At 43.6% G+C, this 19368-nt stretch overlaps 1 protein-coding gene across 5 annotated transcripts in view; it reads right to left on the minus strand.

Moving 5' to 3' along the window:
* The window catches only part of MTCL1 (microtubule crosslinking factor 1), a 205281-nt gene that overhangs the window by 42387 nt on the left and 143526 nt on the right, over positions 1–19368 (minus strand). For 3 of the 5 annotated variants that reach the window (XM_030552782.1, XM_030552779.1, XM_030552781.1), the window contains 3 exons: positions 15130–15252; positions 12612–12842; positions 11170–11355 (listed from right to left, as the gene is read on the minus strand). In XM_030552782.1, the coding sequence (XP_030408642.1) occupies positions 11170–11355; positions 12612–12842; positions 15130–15252 (540 nt within the window). The remainder of the gene's footprint in view (positions 1–11169; positions 11356–12611; positions 12843–15129; positions 15253–19368) is intronic. The other 2 variants (XM_030552780.1, XM_030552783.1) reach the window with 1 other exon arrangement.

Here is a 19368-nt window from a genome sequence, read left to right on the forward strand (position 1 = left end):
GCAACCACTGTACAGTAGAGCAGAGGAGTACCAACTGGTGCATAGCTGACCTAAGCGCAGAGAAGCACAAAGGTAGCTTAAAGCTACTGTTTGCCTGTCTGCTACATCCAAGGATCGGTCTGTGTGAGAAGGAAATAAGAGTTTACAGCAAGTTTTCACTATCAATTATTTTATCTGCGTTCTGAAAATACCTCACCCCCAAGGAGGTTCCCAGGAAAAAAATAGTACATATTAATTAAATATAAAGACTATTTGGATGTATAGTTATAAACCCATGATCTGACCACTCCTTCCCCTCCAGCCTGGAGAAGTTTGGGTTCAAGTGGCAGAGCAAACATTAGCTTGGGATCATCTCAATCCATTTCCCCCCTCCACCTCTTGAGAATTTCATTTAACATTTTAGCGGCAGTCAGGGAAGTGCCAGCAGCTTGGTCAGGTAGGGAGTCACAAACAAAAGGTCAGGAGCAGCTACAACAGAGGAGATCTCAAAAAGCTTCCTTTCTGTGGTCGCCAAGCCAGGCAAGAGTAGAGCTGGATCTTGGTGCAAATCATTCTAGTACATTTAAATACTAATTACTATTCCTTAAGGCTTTTTTAAAAACCAACCTTTGAAAGAAAGACAAATATTGTATAAGCCAAAAATATAACTGGGGATTTTGCTCCAGAGCACAAAATATGAACATATTTGTTTTTACAGCACTTTACTGAGGGAGCAGAGATAAGTGAACTCCCTTATTTCCTCTCCCCTGTTCTCACACCACCCAGCAGGCATTTCACCCCTTCCATTCAACCAACATGACCCCTTCCCTAGGCAACACCCACCAAACCACCCACCCTCACACTCCCCTTCAAGCAATATTAAAAGACCCCCTCTACTGTGATCCCAGACTCACTCTGCCTGCTTGCCTCCCTGCTGCCTTTCTTCTCTCCTCTTGTACATTGCCAGTTCCATGTCAGTTCTTCCTTGCCTGAACTTTTGATATAACCCAGGCTGGATCCCAGCCTGAGGGAGTAAGTCAGCATCATGGAAAGTTGAATTATGTCAGGAAGGACAGGCTAAAGTACGAGTCATATAGGGTGTGCAGAGAGTAGTGAGAGAAAGGATTGTTCTTCTCAAGAGTCTCTATCTACCTGGTCTCCCAGCACCAAGAACCAACCCCTCCCTCCTCTCCAGCACTCCTCTCTCCCACAAACATTAAGAAAATGGCCAATCCCTAAGGTGATGTTCACTTGGAGATTAACCAGCATTTTAATGGTTAAGGCTATCATTCTTAAAAGAAGCTATTGATTTGGGGTGCCTCAATTTTTGAGTGTCCAACACGTCTCAAGATAGGTATCAAAAACAGAGCACCTACAACTAGAGGCCACTCTTCGAAATTATGGACTCGATGTTATGAAATTTCCTCCATGCAATTCCTCTTTTGAGAGAGGGGTGAGGGAGTCTGCAGCAGCAGGAGATAAACCCAGCCAGCCCATAACCCATTAAACATGAATACACGTTACTCAGAGTTACAGTAAATCCCTTTCCAGACTTACTTCTCTCAGCCACAAACACATTATTACAGGAACTCCCTCTTAATAGGAAGTGTGAAACCTGCCTGGTTCAAATCCAGACCCCCGTCATCTCTGTACTGTCCAGCCTGAAACTCCAACCACAGCAAGGAAATGCAATCTTGAGAGGAGACCCCCTCCCCTACCCACAGCACTTGCTACTGAGCTACGTTCCCTCCACAGGAGCTGGAGCTGTGGCTCTAATCCCACCAGCCACACATATATACACTGCCCTATATCCAGAGATGGAAGTTTCTCATGAAGACAATATTAAAGGACAACTGCAAACTATACCAATGCAAAGGAAAGATGGGAAGAATAGTAAGAGGCCAATATGGCTCCCCCAGGAGCACTTTAATGACCTACAATTCAAAAAGAAATCCTACGAAAAGGAGAAGAATGGACAAATTGCTAAGGAAGAGTACAAAGGAACATCACAAGCATGTAGGAACAAAATCAGAAAGGCTAAGGCACAAAATGAGTTATACCTAACAAGGGACATAAAATGCTATTAGAAGAGGTTCTATAAATGCATTAGAAGCAAGAGAAAGATGAAGGAAAGTGTAGGTCTTCTACTTAGTGGGGAAGGAGAGCTTATAACTGATGACAGCAAAAAGGCTGATATGTTTAATGTCAGTTTTGCTTCCGTCTTCACTAAAAAGGCTAATGGTGACCAGATACTCAACACAATTAATATTAATAAGGAGGAAGGAACACAAGCCAAAGCAGGAGAAAAAATAGCTTAAAGAATAGTTAAACAAGTTAAATATATTCAAGTCAGCAGGGACTGATTAAATTCATCCTAGGTTACTTAAGGAAATCTTGGAACCACTATAAATTATGTCTGAGAACTCCTAGAAGATAGGCAAGGTCCCAGAAAACTGGAGAAAGGGGAACAAAGAGGACCTAGGGAATTATATATCAGTCAGCCTAATTTTAATATCTGGAAAGACACGTGGAACAAATTATTAAACAATCTACATCAATTCATCAGCATCTGGAGGATAACAGATTATAAGGAATAGTCAGCATGAATTTGCCAAGAACAAATTATGCCAACCAACCTCATTTCCGTCTTTGACAGGTTTACTGATCTAGTGGATGGGGGCAAACAGCAGATGTGATATATCTTAATGTCAGTAGGGCTTCTGACACATCTCCACATGATATTCTTATAAGTAAACTAGGGAAATGTGGTCTAAATGGAATTACTATAAGGTTGGTGCACAACTAGTTGAAAGACTGTACTCAAAGAGTAGTTATCAATGGTTCTCTGCAAAAGGGGACGGCATATCTAGTCCCACAGAGGTCATTCCTGAGTCCGGTATTATTGAATATTTTCATTAATGATTTGGATAAAAAAGAGTGGAGAGTACACTTTTAAAATCTGAAGATGACACTAAGTCAGAAGGGTTGCAAGGACTGGGAGAATTGATCAGTATTGAAGAAGAAATTCAATAAAGGTAAGTGCAAAGTTCACTTTGGAAGTAAAAATAAAATACAAAACTAGAAAATGGGGAATAACTGGCTAGGCGATAGTACTGCTGAAAGTAATCTGGGAATCATAGTGACCACAAACTGAATATGAGTCAACAATGTGATACAGCTGTGAAAAAGGTGAATATAATTCTGACGTGCATTAATAGGGGTGTCATGTGAAAGACACAAAAGGTAATTATCCTGCTGTGCTCAGCACTGGTGAGGCCTCAGCTGGAGTCCTGTGTCCAATTCTGGGCACCATACTTTAGGAAAGATGTGAACAAATTGGAGAGAGTCCAGAGGGGAGCAACAAAAATGATAAAATGGTTTAGAAAACCTGACCGATGAGGAAAGGTTAAAAAAACTGGGCATGTATAATCTTGAGAAAAGAAAACTGAGCGGGAACCAGATAACAGTCTTCAAATATATTAAGAGCTGGTATAAAGAGGATAGTGGTCAACTGTTCTCCATGTCCACTGAAGGTGGGGCAAGTAGTAATGGGCTTCTTAGGTAGCAAGAAAGATATAGGTTAATATTAGGAAAAACTTTCTAGCTAGAAGGATAGTTAAGATCTGGAATATGTTTCCTAGGAAGGCTGTGGAATCCCCATCACTAGAGGTTTTTAAAAACAGGCTGAACAAACACCACTCAGGGATGGTTCAGGTTACCTGGTCCTGCCACAGAACAGGGGGCTAGACATGATAACTTCTCAAGGTCCCTTCTAGCCCAACATTTCTGCAATTCTATGGTACAGAATAGTGAGAGTGTCTTTGGAGAGGAAGTACTTCCCTCTAGGGTCCCAGAATTGGGGGGTGTCTGTTCCCAGGGCAGACTCTGTGGAACTGGTATCCTACAGCCATGTGGCTGACAGCTCTAAAACAGGATCTTTAGGGTCAAGTGTTGGTTTCTTGAGGCCTGACTGGATAAAAGACAGTTACCTTTTCCGTAACTGGTGTTTTTTGAGATGTGTTGCTTGTGTCTATTCCACAATAGGTGTGTGTGCTCGCCACATGCACCAGTGCCAGAAGTTTTTCCCCTAGCAGTACCCATAGGGGAGTGCCCCAGAGATCCCTGGAGTGGCCTCATCCGAGTCTGGAGTGACGGACCACATATGTGCTTGCCGACATGTGACCCAGGAGCAGGAGGCACGTTCTGGCTGTTGTCACCAGAAACCTTGTGACCATGTTGATGAGCCCCTTCAGGGTCTTGAACCTGTCCAGTGGGAGGGAGGCTCTGGCCGACAAGCTGTCCAGGACCGCCCCAATAAACACTATGTGTTGTACCGGGACCAATGTGGACTTGGTGTTGTTTATCCACAGGCCCAAAGTGGTGCATGTGGATAGAAGGAGCACCACATGATCCCACACCTGCGACCAAGAGCTGCCCTTGACCAACCAGTCATCCAGATAGGGGAAGATCTGGACTTCCTGGCGCCTGAGGTAGGCCACTACCACCAACATACATTTTGTGAATACCCTGGGGGCAGTGGACAGGCCAAATGGGAGGACCATAAGTTGGTAGTGTTCCTGCCCCACCATGAAACAGAGGAAGTGTCTGTGCCCCTTGAATATATGAATGCGGAAGTACACGTCTTGCAGATTGAGGGCAACAAAGCAGTTCCAGGGATCCAGGGAGGGGATGATGGAGGCCAAGGAGACCAGGCAGAACTTGAGTTTCAGTATGTACTGGTTCAAACCTCGCAGGTCCAAGATGGGCCTGAGCTCCCCTTTGGCCTTCGGGATAAGGAAATAACGGGAGTAGTACCACTTGCATTTGAGCTCCCCCGGTACTGCTTCCACCGCTCCGAGGTCCAGGAGCCACCCCACTTCCTGCTCAAGCAGACCCTCATGAGAGGGGTCCCCCAGGAAGGGTGGGGGCGGAGGGTGGTTGGGTGGAGTGGAAGTAAACTGGAGGGTGTAGCCCCAGGAGATGGTGTTGAGGACCCATCGGTCCGAGGTCAGCTGTGATCACTCTGGGAGGAAAGCACACAACGATTGGAGAAGGGACGCTTTACTGAGGCTGGCTCCCTGAGGAGAACTGGAAGGGTGCCCCGGGCATCCCGTCAAAACTGCCTTTTCCCCTCCTGTTTGCCCTTGAAGGACCCAGGCTGAGGGGCAGGTCTAGACTGTCTTTGAGGGCGCTTCTTATAGTCCTGTGACTTCTTATAAGCGGTCTCGTATTTTGAGTGGGTGGCCAGGGCGGGAGTCTGCTGCGGCTTGAACTAAGGTTTAGCTGGAGCCGTAACATAGAGACCCAGAGTCTGGTGTGTCGTGCGGGAGTCTTTCAGGCCATGTAGCTTTGTATCTGTTTGTTCCGCAAACAGAGTTTTGCCATCAAATGGGATGTCCTGCAGGGAGGTCTGCGCCTCGCTGGACAGCCCAGAGAGCAGGAGCCATGACGCCCTTCTCATGGACAGCGTGGAGGCCATGGACTGCACGGCTGTGTCCCCTACATCTGAAGCTGCCTGCCATGTTGCCCTGGCAGCCGCTGTACCCTCCTCCACCAGTGCCTTGAACTCCTTCCTGCAGCGCTCCTCGAGGGAGTCCTTGAACTTGTGCAGGGAGCCCCAGAGACTGAACTCATACCAGCCCAGGAGAGCACTCATAACTGGACGCTTGAGGATGAATAAATTTTCCTTCCACATGAATCCAGCCTCCTTGAATCTTTATTTTTTGGGGTAGGAGCTGGTTGGCCCTGCCGTTCCCAACTTGACCACCAGGGAGTTGGGAGCAGGGTGGGTGTACAAGTATTCATGCCCCTTGGCGGGCACAAAATACTTGCGTTCCACTTTCTTAAAGCCAATGAGGCTGGGGTTTGCCACAGGGCGTTTGAAATTTCTGCCATCCCTTCATGGAGAGGCAAGGCCACTCTGCGCAGTGCCGACCACAGGACTGCGATCCCGACGTGAAAGACCAGTACCATTGGTAACAGCTGCTCTGCAATTGGCTCAGGCAGGTGGACCCATGACGTTGAGATGCCAGCGATCGATGCCAGGGGCTGCAGGGGCATGCCATGGTGGGGTCCTGGAGTGGGATGATGAACAGGAATGGCGTCGGCATTCATGTTGTAACTGACTGAGGTAGCCCCTCCAAGAGAAGGACCTTTGCCGTCGTCTGCCTCGGTCCCCTCGAGGCGGAGCGGTGCCGGGAGTCTTAGTCAGACGGAACCCAACCAGACAACCTGGTGGGAGTCAACAGCGACCCACGTGGACTTTGCATGGAACGGTCGCTGGGCAGCGAACAGTGTCAGGAACGTTCCCTCGACTGAGACCAGTACCGAGTCGAGGGCGACTGCGGAGATCCCAGCAATGGTTTGCCTCTGGAGTGTGGGGCCAACATCGGCAGTGCTCTTGGTACCGGCATGGAGATGACATCCTAGGCCACCTGCAGGGCCTCCATTGTGGAGAGCATCCGGATATCCTGGGAGGCCTGATCCGAATGGGCTGGGCTACTCTGCTCGACTTAAGTTGGAGGCCTAGAAGCTGGTAGGGGATTGAAGACTGCCCAACATGGGTGTAATCTCTGCCCCAGGTTTACTCTGGTGCCGCAGCGAAGAAGGTCTCTTCCTAGCCTTCTTGGCATTCCCCGTGGATGAGGAGCGGTGCCAATAGTTGATGGCGCTGAAGGGTCGCTGCGCACCGACACTGCAGGGTCACTCGGGGCCGACTCAGAGCGGCACGCTGGAGCTGGGGTCAGTGCCGTCTCCATCAGAATAGCCCGGAGCCTAATGTCCCTTTCTTTCTTGGTCCAAAGCTTAAACGACTTGCAAATCTCGCAGCGATCGCTGAAATGGATTTCCCCCAAACAGTGCAAACAGTCTGCATGCTGATCACTTACTGGCATAGGTCACCTATAAGTGCTGCACGGCTTAAAACCCGGGGCCTGGGGCATGCCCCAGCCCGGGCGCTCTAGCTAAACTAAACTAAAACTAATCAACTAACTAACTACAGATACCACACACTAAACGAATAAGCAGTTCTGGGGACGAGCTACAGCAAAGCTGGAGCAGAGCAGTTCCGGAGCACCTTCACTGGCAGCAAAAAGAAACTGGGGGGGGGTGGGCAAGGAGTGCGCAGTGCCCCTTATATCGTGCCATGGAGACGCCACTCCAGGGGTAATTAGGAGTGCTCCCCTACTGGTACTGCTAGGGGAAAAGCTTCTGGAACCGGTGCATGTGGCAAACATGCACACCTACTGTGGAATACATGAGCAATCACTCAAAGAAGAATTGCATGTTCAGGGAGGTTTGCAGGCTAACTTCTTTGAGAAGATGTTGACGAAATCAACCACTAATGAGCTATGCGCTCCTCAGTGGCTTTTAGCAGCTATGAGTGGCCAAGGTCTATTTCAAATATTGTGCCCAGACATCTCTCAGAGCTTCCATGGAACTCACTTTTGGTACTGGGATTCCATTAGGGAAAGTGGGGTGACACTTTCTTTCCTCCAATTTTGTTATCACTAATAAATATGTATTAATGAAGTATTTTTAAAATCTGGAATAATTTATAAACTGAGGTTTATACTGGAAATTCTGTAATGTGTATCGAGTCAGGGCCAGATCCTGCAAGCTCATGGAATTCAGTGGGAGTTCTAAGTATAGTGGGCATGCAGTCTCGTGCCCTACTTTTGCAGCAAAATTGACATTTTCAGCCAAACATATAATAGTGTATCTGAGAATAGAATATGGCTCTCACAGAGCCCTAAATTGGCTACAGGATCAGAATTAACCTGCAACAAGGTTTCTCTTTTTCATATTAGAGAGTAATATGTCCCTTTCTTGCCACTAATAATTAGCTGGAAGCCCAACAGCAGTAGACCATTTTAACTCTCAATGTATCTGTCAAATACAGAGTGCTTGGAAATTGAGGAGTGTGGTATATACCATACAGTATAATATACAATGAAATGCAGTATAGCTCTTGAAATAAGTGATATTTAGCAAACTTACTATTCTTGCAGTAGTCACACAATACGTATTTCCCGGTTAGAAGGTAGAAAACTTGTTTCACCCTCACACATCCACTGGAGCCCCAGGCAGTGTTCATTAGAAATATCTGCTTCTATCAGCAGGGGTGCTGAGACATGATTTGTTACTATGAGTCATTTCCTTAAGTGAGATTGCTGGAAATGCTGAATTAGAAGAGCACGTAACACTTACAAAAATGAATTATACGCATACGACTTACCGCTGTTGCCAATTTAAATGATATTAATCTCAGAGCAATCATTCTTTCAGAGAGGACATATTTTATTCATATATTCTTGATTGGAGAGATTGCTGTCTAGGCTGTACTTGAAAAGCTAATATATGGCTGAGGCTTATTGAGATGGTACTGGTTTATATTTATTTTACTCATTCGTTGACTAATTTAGTCTACAAGATGAACACAGTTATATGATATGTTTATAAGCATCTCCTTAGTGCCCTGCATCAGCCTCATTCTCGGGAGGAGATCATGGTGATACATAAGGGACTGGTGAGCTACATTCCCAGAAAGGGCAACTTCTGACCTCCAACAAGATTATTAATACTAAACCCTTCCCAAGTCAGACATGTGAGTGCCAGGCTAACCAAATGAATAAAATCTCGGTAGCAAATTTTACATGAAAACATCTACTGGACAAAGGCTCTGGCATGACCCCATACGGCTCCTACACATGGGGCAGGCAGGGGGCTCCATACACTCAGGGACCGATCCAGCGTTTTTGCTGCCCCAAGTGGGAAAAAAAAAAAAAGAAGCCGCGATCGGTGGCACTTCCGTGGCAGCTCTACCGCCGCTGCTTCATTCTTCGGTGGCACTTTGGTGGCAGGTTCTTCCCTCCAAGAGGGACTGAGGGACCTGCTGCCAAATTGCTGCCGAAGAGCGGATGTACCACCCCTTTCCGTTGGCCGCCCCACGCACCTGCTTGCTGCGCTGATGCCTGGAGCTGGCCCTGCATACACTGCTCCTGCCCCAAGCACTGCCCCTGCAGCTCTCATTGGCTGGCAACTGCAGCCAGTGGGAACTGCAGGGGCAGCACCTGTGGATGGGGCAGCACACAGAACCACCTGGCCGAGCCTCCATGTAGGAGCCGGAAAGTGGACATGCCACTGCTTCCGGGAGCTGCTTGAGGTCAGTGTTGCCCGGAGCCTACACTCTTGATCTCCTCCTGTGCCCCAACCTCCTGCCCCAGCCCTGATCCCTCTCCTGCCCTCTGAACCCCTCGGTCCCAGCCCAGAGCACTCTTCTAGACCCCCAGCCTCACCCCAGAGCCTGCACCCCCAGCTGGAGCCCTAACCCCCTGCCCCACACCCCAACCCCCTGTCCCAGCCCAGATCCCCCTCCTGCACCCTGAACTCCTCATTTCTGGCCCCTCCCCAAAATCTGCACCCTCAGCCGGAGCCCTCACACCTCATATATCCCAACCTCCAATTTTGTGAGCATTCATGGTCCGCCATACAATTTCCATACCAAGATGTGGTCGTTGGGCCGAAAAGTTTGCCCAACTCTACACTACAGGGACCCTGGGTTGGGGACCAGAGTAGCGGGTGCGGTGGGGCGGGGTGGGTTGGGGCACCCTCCTCTTCCACCCCACTTCCCAGTGATGAGAGTGGCTAAGCCAGACTTCAGTTTGCCCTTGGAGGAAGGGACTAGACTGAGGACTTTTCCGAGATGGGAACTGTCCCTAACTTTTACTAAAAATATCCCTGACAAAATGGAGATCTGCGGATCCTCACACTACCTCAAATGGGGCAGCTGCAGGGACTAGGAACTGCCTGGAGCAGCTGGAGGCTGCGGGGTACCCCAGCCGCCTGCAGCTCTGGGCGTCCCCCCTGCCCGCAGGGAGCTCAGGGAGTTTCCCGTCAACTGCAGGGGCCAGGAGCTTAGGATCCTCTGCAGCAGCCTACCATCCCTGGCAGCCCAGAGTGGCCGGGAGCTTGGGGGTTCCCTGCCACCACTAGCAACTGGGAGCTCGGGGTTCCTGAGCTGCTCTGGTGGTAGGGAACTGGGGGTTCCCCACTACTGCCCACTGGGAGCTGGGGGGGTCCCCCATTGCCCCAGGCAGCTGGGAGCTTGGGATTCCACTGCTGCGCTTCTCCCAGCAGCAGGGAGCTGGGGGGTTCCCCCGCTGCCAGCAGCAGCAGAAAGCTGGGGGCACCCCCATCGTCCACAGCTGTTGGGAGCTCCAGGGGCTACCAGAGGTGGCCGGGGTACCCCACAGCTTTCTGCTCCAGTGGGTGGTGGGGTACCCTGCAGCTCCTGACCACCACAGGCTGAAGTCACAGAGGCTGCTGAAAGTCACTGATTCTGTGACTTCTGAGACCTCCGTGACTAAATCGAAGTCCTAATCATAATGCACATAACACAAGGGTCAGAGCTAAATTAGAACAACATTTGTGTACAGAAGATGGAAGTTAAAAGGAATAATTTACTGCATTTTGTTTTACTCTCCTACTGGAACACTTCTAACTGCTAATAGTATATTCTTTTGTATTAAGTTTTTACTCTGTTTAGTAATATTCTATACTTAGCCTTTGAGCCATTTAAAAATATATTCCCAACCTAAACCCTAACTGCTGAGTTGATTCCATTTATTGTAGATTAAATTCTTCACATCTGCCTTGTCCAACCCCAAGGTAGGCCTGGCACAGGAGATCGCTGGAAGCACTGGATAGAATTTGCTTTTAGCCATTTAAAAATTATGTCCAATGATGTAACAGAACTTTGGCATTGCTTTTCCTTCATTTTTACGGAAGACATTAAATACATGTGCCAGATTCTTAAAATATTTAAATGAAATAAAAAGCACCTCTCCTTTCTAATGGCTAGATGGTAAAATGCTCAGGAAAGATGAGTATGTAAATTCTGCAAGCCATCAGATATTGATATATTTTTCTGGGCAAGCAGCCACAAGAGGAAATGGAATTTTTCACTCCTAGCATCTGTTAAGAGGACAATAGTAATCACATGACTCCCTATTAAATATAGATATAATGGATGAAACCCATTAAAGTTGCTGTGTGGCTAGGATTGAAGTTGTGTACAATTCTAGGTACTAAGATAAAATAGAACAGCAGCAAAACAAAATGGATGACACTAAAAAAATCTAGAGTATTAATTCCCAAGGTATAATGTGTAACTCCCTTCCAGTGTGGTACCTGCTTTTGATGCTGCAATAGTTCTGCAGTCTGCAGCTGTGGTCCATGTTCAGTGCTCTCTGATGTGGAATGTTGGGAATAATCCATCAGTGCAAACACAAGGTCATCCTCCTCATCTCGTTCTGGGTCATCTCCCTTTTGTTCTGACTGAATGCCAAATTCTGGTAGGGCATCGAGGTGTTCAATCTAAAATGGCAAGACAATGAACTCTACAGACACTGTTCCTGTCTTAAGTGTACAGTGACAAAAAAAAATCTACTGAAGATTGGAGAAAAGGGATCTCCTTGTGTGTTGCAATTTATTAAATCACATTCTGTACGCCAGTGAGAATGTTATTACACGAATAACATGAAAGCAACCCAGCACATTGAAATCACTGAAGCCATAGAAAAGATATTTTGCTATTAGGTGTGGATTTAGTTTACGCAAAAGCAGAATAGTATTTCAGCATTTATAAATGGTCACTCTTGTTTTGAAGATTATTCATTCTGCCTAATTTGGTAGCACAAACACCTGCAGCAACTGTAGACCAGGAAATGCTGAAAGAAAAGGCACCATGGACAGGAGGTACATAAATATTAGCAATACATGAAACAATTACTTAGAAGATGGTTTTGGAATTACATGAATTTGAAGGATAATTCTACCCTCCTCAGGAATTTTGGCTAGAGCAGCAGATTGAGAAAATGCCTCTCTCCCAGTCATTTTATGTAATAAGGCCAAGATTTCCCAACATGTGTAGGTGATTCTGGGTGCCTTCTTTCAGAGTGGTGCTTACTGTATGAAAATCAAACACCTTTTAAAGTGTCTCAAAATGGCCACCCAAAATCACCAGTTACTTCTGAAAATCTTGGTCTAAATTATTAGGTGCTCTATGGAGGAACACCAGAATGGTGATGTGAGTGCTGATGGTGATATGTTTGTGTGGGGAAAAGGAATCAACATGGATGAATCACTGCTGAATTCCCACAAGAAGTGTGTGACTCTACTGCCAGTATGACAACAGAGCACCTCTTCATCTGTATTCCAGAGGGCTTTTTGAGGAGCACACTGCACATAAACATGAAAAAGCAACATCACTCAAACCATCCAAACAGATTTTAATCCATTAGCCGACTTATTCCTCCATACACTTATTGCTCCATATATTGGTGGTAGCTGGGGGTTTTGTTTTAAAGATGAGAGAGCAGTAATTCAGAGATGTCATATGGGTTATCCCTCTTTACAAAACTATTTTTAAAAGGCCAGTAACTTTAACTTTAAATTCCATTTCAGTCCCTTTTAAACTCATGATTATGGAGGGCTGGTGTGACTTCATAGTTGGTTGAGTTGAGGTGTGCATGCAAAACAGGGATATCTGAATATTCATTTTGCTCATGTCAGAACTAGCAACTCCACTCATCCTTACAGTTTCACTCCACTGAATAAGACGGGCCTATTACCTCCAGTATGTCCTCCCCTTCCTCTTCTATTTGCTTGCCTTGCTGCCAGTGTTTCAGCAGCCACTTCAGTTTCACATACAGGAGGAAGGTATTCTGCTTGAAATGCCTGAGTTCTTGCTGCATCAAACTCTTCTCCTGACCCCACGTCTTCTCCTCCAGTTTATTCTGCAAAGTCAAGCTCTGCACCTCCAAATCTTTCCTCCGCAAGGTCTGCAGATGCTCCTCCTCCAGCTTTGATGGAACAACACACACAGTATCAATAGGGTGCTGCTGATGGATGAGAAAAACTGAAATCTCTAATTTTAATCAATATCAGCTACTTAATTTGGCAAGAGTCCTGACATTTGAGGAATCAGAAGACCACAGCTTGCAGCACTCAATTAATTAACCATATGCAAACAACCTGCTGAGGGAATATACAGTTAATTCACTTTAAAGATGCATAACAACAATGCTGCTACATAAAACACATTTATGTCCTACATACTTTCCTTCCTCTCTTCACTGCATCTTTTCAATATGTTCCCTGCACGGCCCTGACCTTACAACTGCTTCATACAAAATTCATTTAATGACTGAATTTCCACCTACTCCTATAAAACAAGAGTATAATAATCCCTACAACACGCAACAATTTTAATTTTCCTCCCCTCCCTGCACAGTCACTCCTTTTGTTCATCCCACTCTCTAGAAACAGAGTTCCTTTGTCTTTTATAGTTGGTATCAGACACAAGTCTTGGCCTTTTTACATTAGCACTGAGGATTCATACTTAAAGGGCTGTTTCAGCTGTCTCATGGCAAACTCCTACAGTTTCTGCACAAGGCTGAAGCACAGATGCACACTGAGTTCCAACGCCGTAAGCACCAAGAATAGCTCACAGTCTCACAGTTTGCAATATAAATCCTATTGCAATTTATCTGACACCAAACTTTGGCCAGGAAAGTCACTCTTTAATGCAACTTCTTATTGTATAAGTGAAAAGCAGACAATGGATTGACCTGGCACCAATAAAAGTTACATAAATTACCCTTCAGCAGTCGCATACTCCTACATGAATGCCAATATATTTCTGTTTTAAACTGAATGTGGATGCTTACTAATGAGGGAAAGGCATTTAGAAAAGGAATGAAGAGCCATTGTTTATAGATGCTATTTCATATTGTTTTGTTTCCCATCGTATCATGAGTCTATTAAATAACTGCCTCTCTTGTTAGTTACCAATCCAATACAAATGAAAGCCACAGTAAACTGGCCACCACAATGCCTTAAACCATACAGAATATATCCTGCAACAAACACCTCATAGCTATAGAGAACACTTGGAAGGTTCATCTTCAGGAAAGTGGACCGAAAATCAGACCAATATTTTCTATTACCAATAAAATGAAATGAAATGAAATAAAATATGCATCTAATTACCCCTAAAACATTCAGAATCCTATTTGCGACCTGCCATTCCATGACAAGCACTTTACTAAATAATGAACCTTTTAAAAAGTTTTGGACCTGTCATAATGCAAAGACACAACATTAAGTTAACAAAATCAGTTATCTAAAATGCACATACAACATCCCTTCTGTTAGAGGGATTTTGGAGTAAAACTGGCATATTAATAAATACTCTAAGCAACAGTAAATCCTGGTAAATCAATTCTTGATTGAATCAGGAATATCTACCCACCAAACAATTTCCAGGTTTATAATTGACCTTAAAAGTAGTTTAAAACAAAAATAGATATTATAGGCCAAAAGTGTCCCATAACTCCCAATCATGCACATGGAGTTGCATACAGAGGGCAGACTTTAGTCCATTGCCACTTAATGTTGCCAGAAACATTATACTATTGTAAGCTTCATTTTTGAATGTGTAAATGAATATAACTTGGGTTAACAGAGCCTTGTTCCTTTGACCTGAAATGGAGATTTGGTTAAAAACAGCCAGGATCTATTAATCCAAGTCTTCAAAAAGGTGGGACAAATATGGCCAATTTCATGTTATGTACACTGAACATGAGCAATAAAAGACAGGCAAGCAAAGCACTGAGAAATAAAGAGGTCCTGATTTTCATCTCCTGTATATTGGTGTAACTCCACTGAATTCAGGGAGCATCTGATTTACACTAAGTGAGATCAGAATCAGGCCTACAACATCCAACTGTGCTCCTGGAGTTCAAGCAAGTGCTGTTCCACTGTCTCATGGACAGCTGAAAGGGTACAGAAGAAGCAGCCACTTCTTCTTATGTGATCACGAATATAGCAGCTCATGCGGGATTTTTTGGCTGATTCTCTAGCAAGAAGATATACAGGGACACAAACATACAGAAATAGGTCAATTTACATTCAACCAGCTTCTAGATTCGTCATTTCCTCTGATGAGTGAAAATAAATAAATAAAGTTTATGCTTTTGGGAGTGAATAGTAGTAACATGTAGACACGATTTCCTTGTTTTTGACAAACAATATTTCATTGTGCAGGCTCTGGCCAAACGTCTGTACTAGTGGAGGGTTTTCCATTACCTGAATGATCCTCTCTGTAAACTTTTCTTTCTCCTCTTGGTGAAGTCTCGTCTCCTGCTCAAGTTGAGCCTGAAGCTCCTGTATCGATATATTCTGTACAGGTAAAACACTGGCATCCCTGAGCTGATCAGTAGGACAAAGGGACATATTTAGTGGAAAGTGTATGTTAATGGTGTAAAAAATCTGTAGGACAGACATCTTTGTGACTTACACCTATACATACATTTATAAGCAAAGCAGGATGTGCACATATGTAGCAATGCCTTAAATATGAGTGAGGATTTCTTATATGGCTTCCTAATAAAATATAAAAATAGGATCTTAATGTTACATGTCTTATGTTCCCTTCAGGCCTGACCCTGCTGCCCTTTTATAAGCAGTGTCATTGAAGTAACTGGAACTACTACAAGGTTACAGAATCAGACCCTGTTTATAAGCTATTTATAGTATCAGGTGGTGTATCCAATTCACTGTGACGAAAGGTCACTTTTAGCATCCTTGCAGAGAGATTAGCCACACTGTGCCTTTAAAAAAAAAAAAATCAGACAATGTGATCTCATTTATTATATGTAATACATAATGTTCCCGGTTGAAAAGGTCCCTTTCTTCAGATATGAGACAGACTTCTACACAAGTTACAGCTGTACTTTACTAACGTTCCTACTTTGAAAAAGAACAGGAGTACTTGTAGCCCACAAAAGCTTATGCTGAAATAAATTTGTTAGTCTCTAAGGTGCCACAAGTACTCCTGTTCTTTTTGCGGATACAGACTAACATGGCTGCTACTCTGAAACCTACTTTGAAAAGTGACTCTAAACAAATCAAGTAGTGGAATACCTGTTTATTGTATTTAATCTTTATTCTAAATATCAGTCTTGCAAACTCACTCTGGGATCTGACCAGACCTCTCAAATATCTCTCATTTTTAGTGACATTACTCACTCAGGACTTGTCTACACTACCGTGCGGGGTTGATGTAAGATATGCAACTTCAGCTACGTGAATAGCATAGCTGAAGTCGACATACTTAGATCTACCTACTACAGTTATTCTCTCCCGTCGACTGCGCTTATGCTTCTTGTTCTGGTGGAGTACCAGAGTCGATGGTAGAGCTCTCAGCAGTCGATTTATCGCGTCTATATTAGAGACTCAATAAATCTACCCCTCTGGATCGATCGCTGCCCGCCAATCCAGCAGGTAGTGTAGACAAGCCCTCAGTCTCAAAATTACTTATGTTCCATACCAGTTTGATGTCCCCTTCAATTTTATTAACAGCAATTATTTCAATCATGAAACTAAGATCACAGACTTAGTTATTTATACCAAAGAAATTAATCTCAGAGCATTTACTTCCCTGCACTAATCACTTTTTGTCTCTCTCATTTTGGGTTTTTGCCACACATTTAGGTCTTGGCTAATTCCCAGTTATGGATCTGACAGTCAAACTCAGTTTCCTTCTCACATGTAACAGTAACTTGATATGGACAACTTTTTTTGCAACACAAAAAGAAACATTTTTAGTTACCTGCCAGAGCAGAAACAGGACTATTTGAGGCCTGAAAGGGTGCATTCTAACTTTTTATCAGCCAATTAAAGCTACCATACACACTCTCTCTGGGCCAACTGAGTCCTTCTTTAATTGGTACTATGCTGTATAATTGACTAGTGCACGTCTGTTCTATGCCCGAAAAGAGAGATTTTTAATGGAGCTGGGGGAATAAACTGATTTTTTCAGTTCTCTGGCACTTGTGAAAAAAAATAGAAATAAAAATATCAGTTTGGCTAACTGAATCCCAAAATTGTGAACAATTTTGGTGAATTGAAAAAAAATCTATTTAGAATCAAATGGAACATGTTTTGTTTGACCCCAAACAGACTTTTCCAACTATTTTTAAAGATCTAGATTACAAAATGGGAGGGCGGAGGAGCAGATAGTGATACACTCCTTGTAACTTTAGCCCAGTGGTCAAAGCACTCATCTGGGATGAAGGAAACCCAGGTTCAAATCTCTTCTTTAGGATGATTGGTCCTGTGTCTCTCACATCCCAGGTAGTGCCCTGACAACAAAGCTAAAAGTTATAAAAAGGGCACTATCACCACCACCACCACCGCCTACTTCTCCTCCAGCCATTTTGTCAAGTCTTGAAACTATTAGATGAATTTACGTCAAATTTGCAAAGAATTTGAGTTTGACCAAACCTGCATTTTTCAGCAAATAAAGTGTTGGTCTAAAAAGTTTAGCCCTGCTCTAATTTTCAACCCCTTATCCCATATACAGAAACTGACCAAGGTAAAGTTATCATATTATAAACCATGTCTAATTTTTCTTCTGCATTAATACTTCTACAAACATTTTCACTATGTAAGCCCAAATTCTGGTGTTGGAAGTAGGTGGGAAACCACTGATTTCAATTGGAGCTGCATTCATATCCAAGGGCAGATTTTTTTCTTTCTTTTTTAAACTCAGGAGCTGGTTATATAATCTTTAAAATTCTGTGAAAACTAATCTCTTCTTGATGTGCAGGAGTCATAACAAATCAGTTTCCCTATGCAGCAAGAGAAAGATGTTTTTCTTTAGTGATCTTTGTGTTCTTGCTCTGTTATTCTAATTAGCATTCTTTTAGAATACAATTTATGAAAATCAATGCATCAGGCCAGTTCATGTGCAATTTCAGAAAAGCATGTTGCCTGCTTCATTAATTTGAGATTATCCAGAGCCATGTGAAGTCTAGCAGCAATTTTACTTGGTGAAAACAACTATTCTACTGGTAATTTTTATTACCAATAATAATCATTAAAAAAAACCTCCCATATGGTTAGGAAATGGCAATAGCAGGATTTATCTACAAATGTGCAAGTAATTATTTCAAAATACATTTGATTTTTATATCACTCTCTCTACAGTAATGTCATATTTAGGGAGTTAGAAAGATATTGTTTGTCTTGTGGTTAATGAAATTGGAAGCTGAAAATCCTTACACTTGTATTTTGTCTTTTTCCCAAAATGCCTTTACTTATTTGATATATCAATAAAAATGGCAATTTGCTAGAAAGAGTCGATGCTCTGTTCTTCACTAGTGTTAATGGGAGTTACATAGCTATATATACACCAAGAGCAGACCATGCCTGCAAAATGGGACAAGGAATAAAACCCCAATCTCTTACGCCATTTATCGATAAGATGGCAGCATGAGTGGGAACCTTGAGAGTATGAAATATGTAATAATAGTTGGAACTACTGGTGAAAGGCTGAATGCACTGTCAGAGGTGATGTAGTTTTATAAGCACCTTTAAAAGGTTTAAATCTTTTCTCCCACAATTAGCCTGCTTCTGCCTTATTATGGAGCATGAATTTTAAAGCAATAAATTGCATGTGCTCTAATGTAATTTAGTAGACACATGAAGAATTGCACAGCTTTTCATCACTTTGAAACTCAAAGTTTCTTCATATTTTTTATTTGTGTTATAAACATTGGGCTTAGTTCTGATAAATAGCAAGAACTCAGATTAACTTTAGCGGGGAATGGGGCTGCTGAGCACCCCATCAGATCATGCCTGGTGATTGTACTTTGAATAATGAATATGAAAATATTTTTCTTTTCTAATTATGTCTGTTTGTATATGCAATTTTAGACACATGGTACAGTGTCTGCAATTCTGCATGTTCATCTTTGCAAATCAGGCCCCCTGATAAAACTACAGTATTGTGGTATTTATAGATGTCATCTACTTAACTGTTGTGGATTTGTTTTCGCAAGCAGCATTGCTACCGCACTGGGAGACAATTATAGACATAAGATTTTCTGTTAACTTCCATCATCTCTCCCTCTTATTAATGCATTTGCTACAACTGGGACAGAAACCACTAGGCACAAATTCCATTTACCATGGTGTCCCAGATAAGACATCCACTGAATAACACTAATTTTATATATGTAAGGACACAAACTCACTAAAATAAAAACACACAAACACCACACAACATGAACTACAATCTAGCATTACTCCATCACAGCACCACTGAACAGCACACTACATTTGCACCTTGACAATGATTTAAAATTTTCAGTGAACCCAGATTACATTTTCCAAAGTGCTTCAGTTCTTGTCGCCTTTGCAGGCCAGTTCCAGTGCTCTGCTACTGAGATACTGAACACCCCCTCTCACCTGTTTTCACTCCAGAAGATGCTAATCCATGCTGATTCCCTTACATCAAGAGGACATTTAAACAAATATCAT

This window comes from Gopherus evgoodei, chromosome 2 (genome assembly GCF_007399415.2).
Source record: "Gopherus evgoodei ecotype Sinaloan lineage chromosome 2, rGopEvg1_v1.p, whole genome shotgun sequence".
In the NCBI taxonomy this organism is placed as follows: domain Eukaryota; kingdom Metazoa; phylum Chordata; order Testudines; family Testudinidae; genus Gopherus; species Gopherus evgoodei.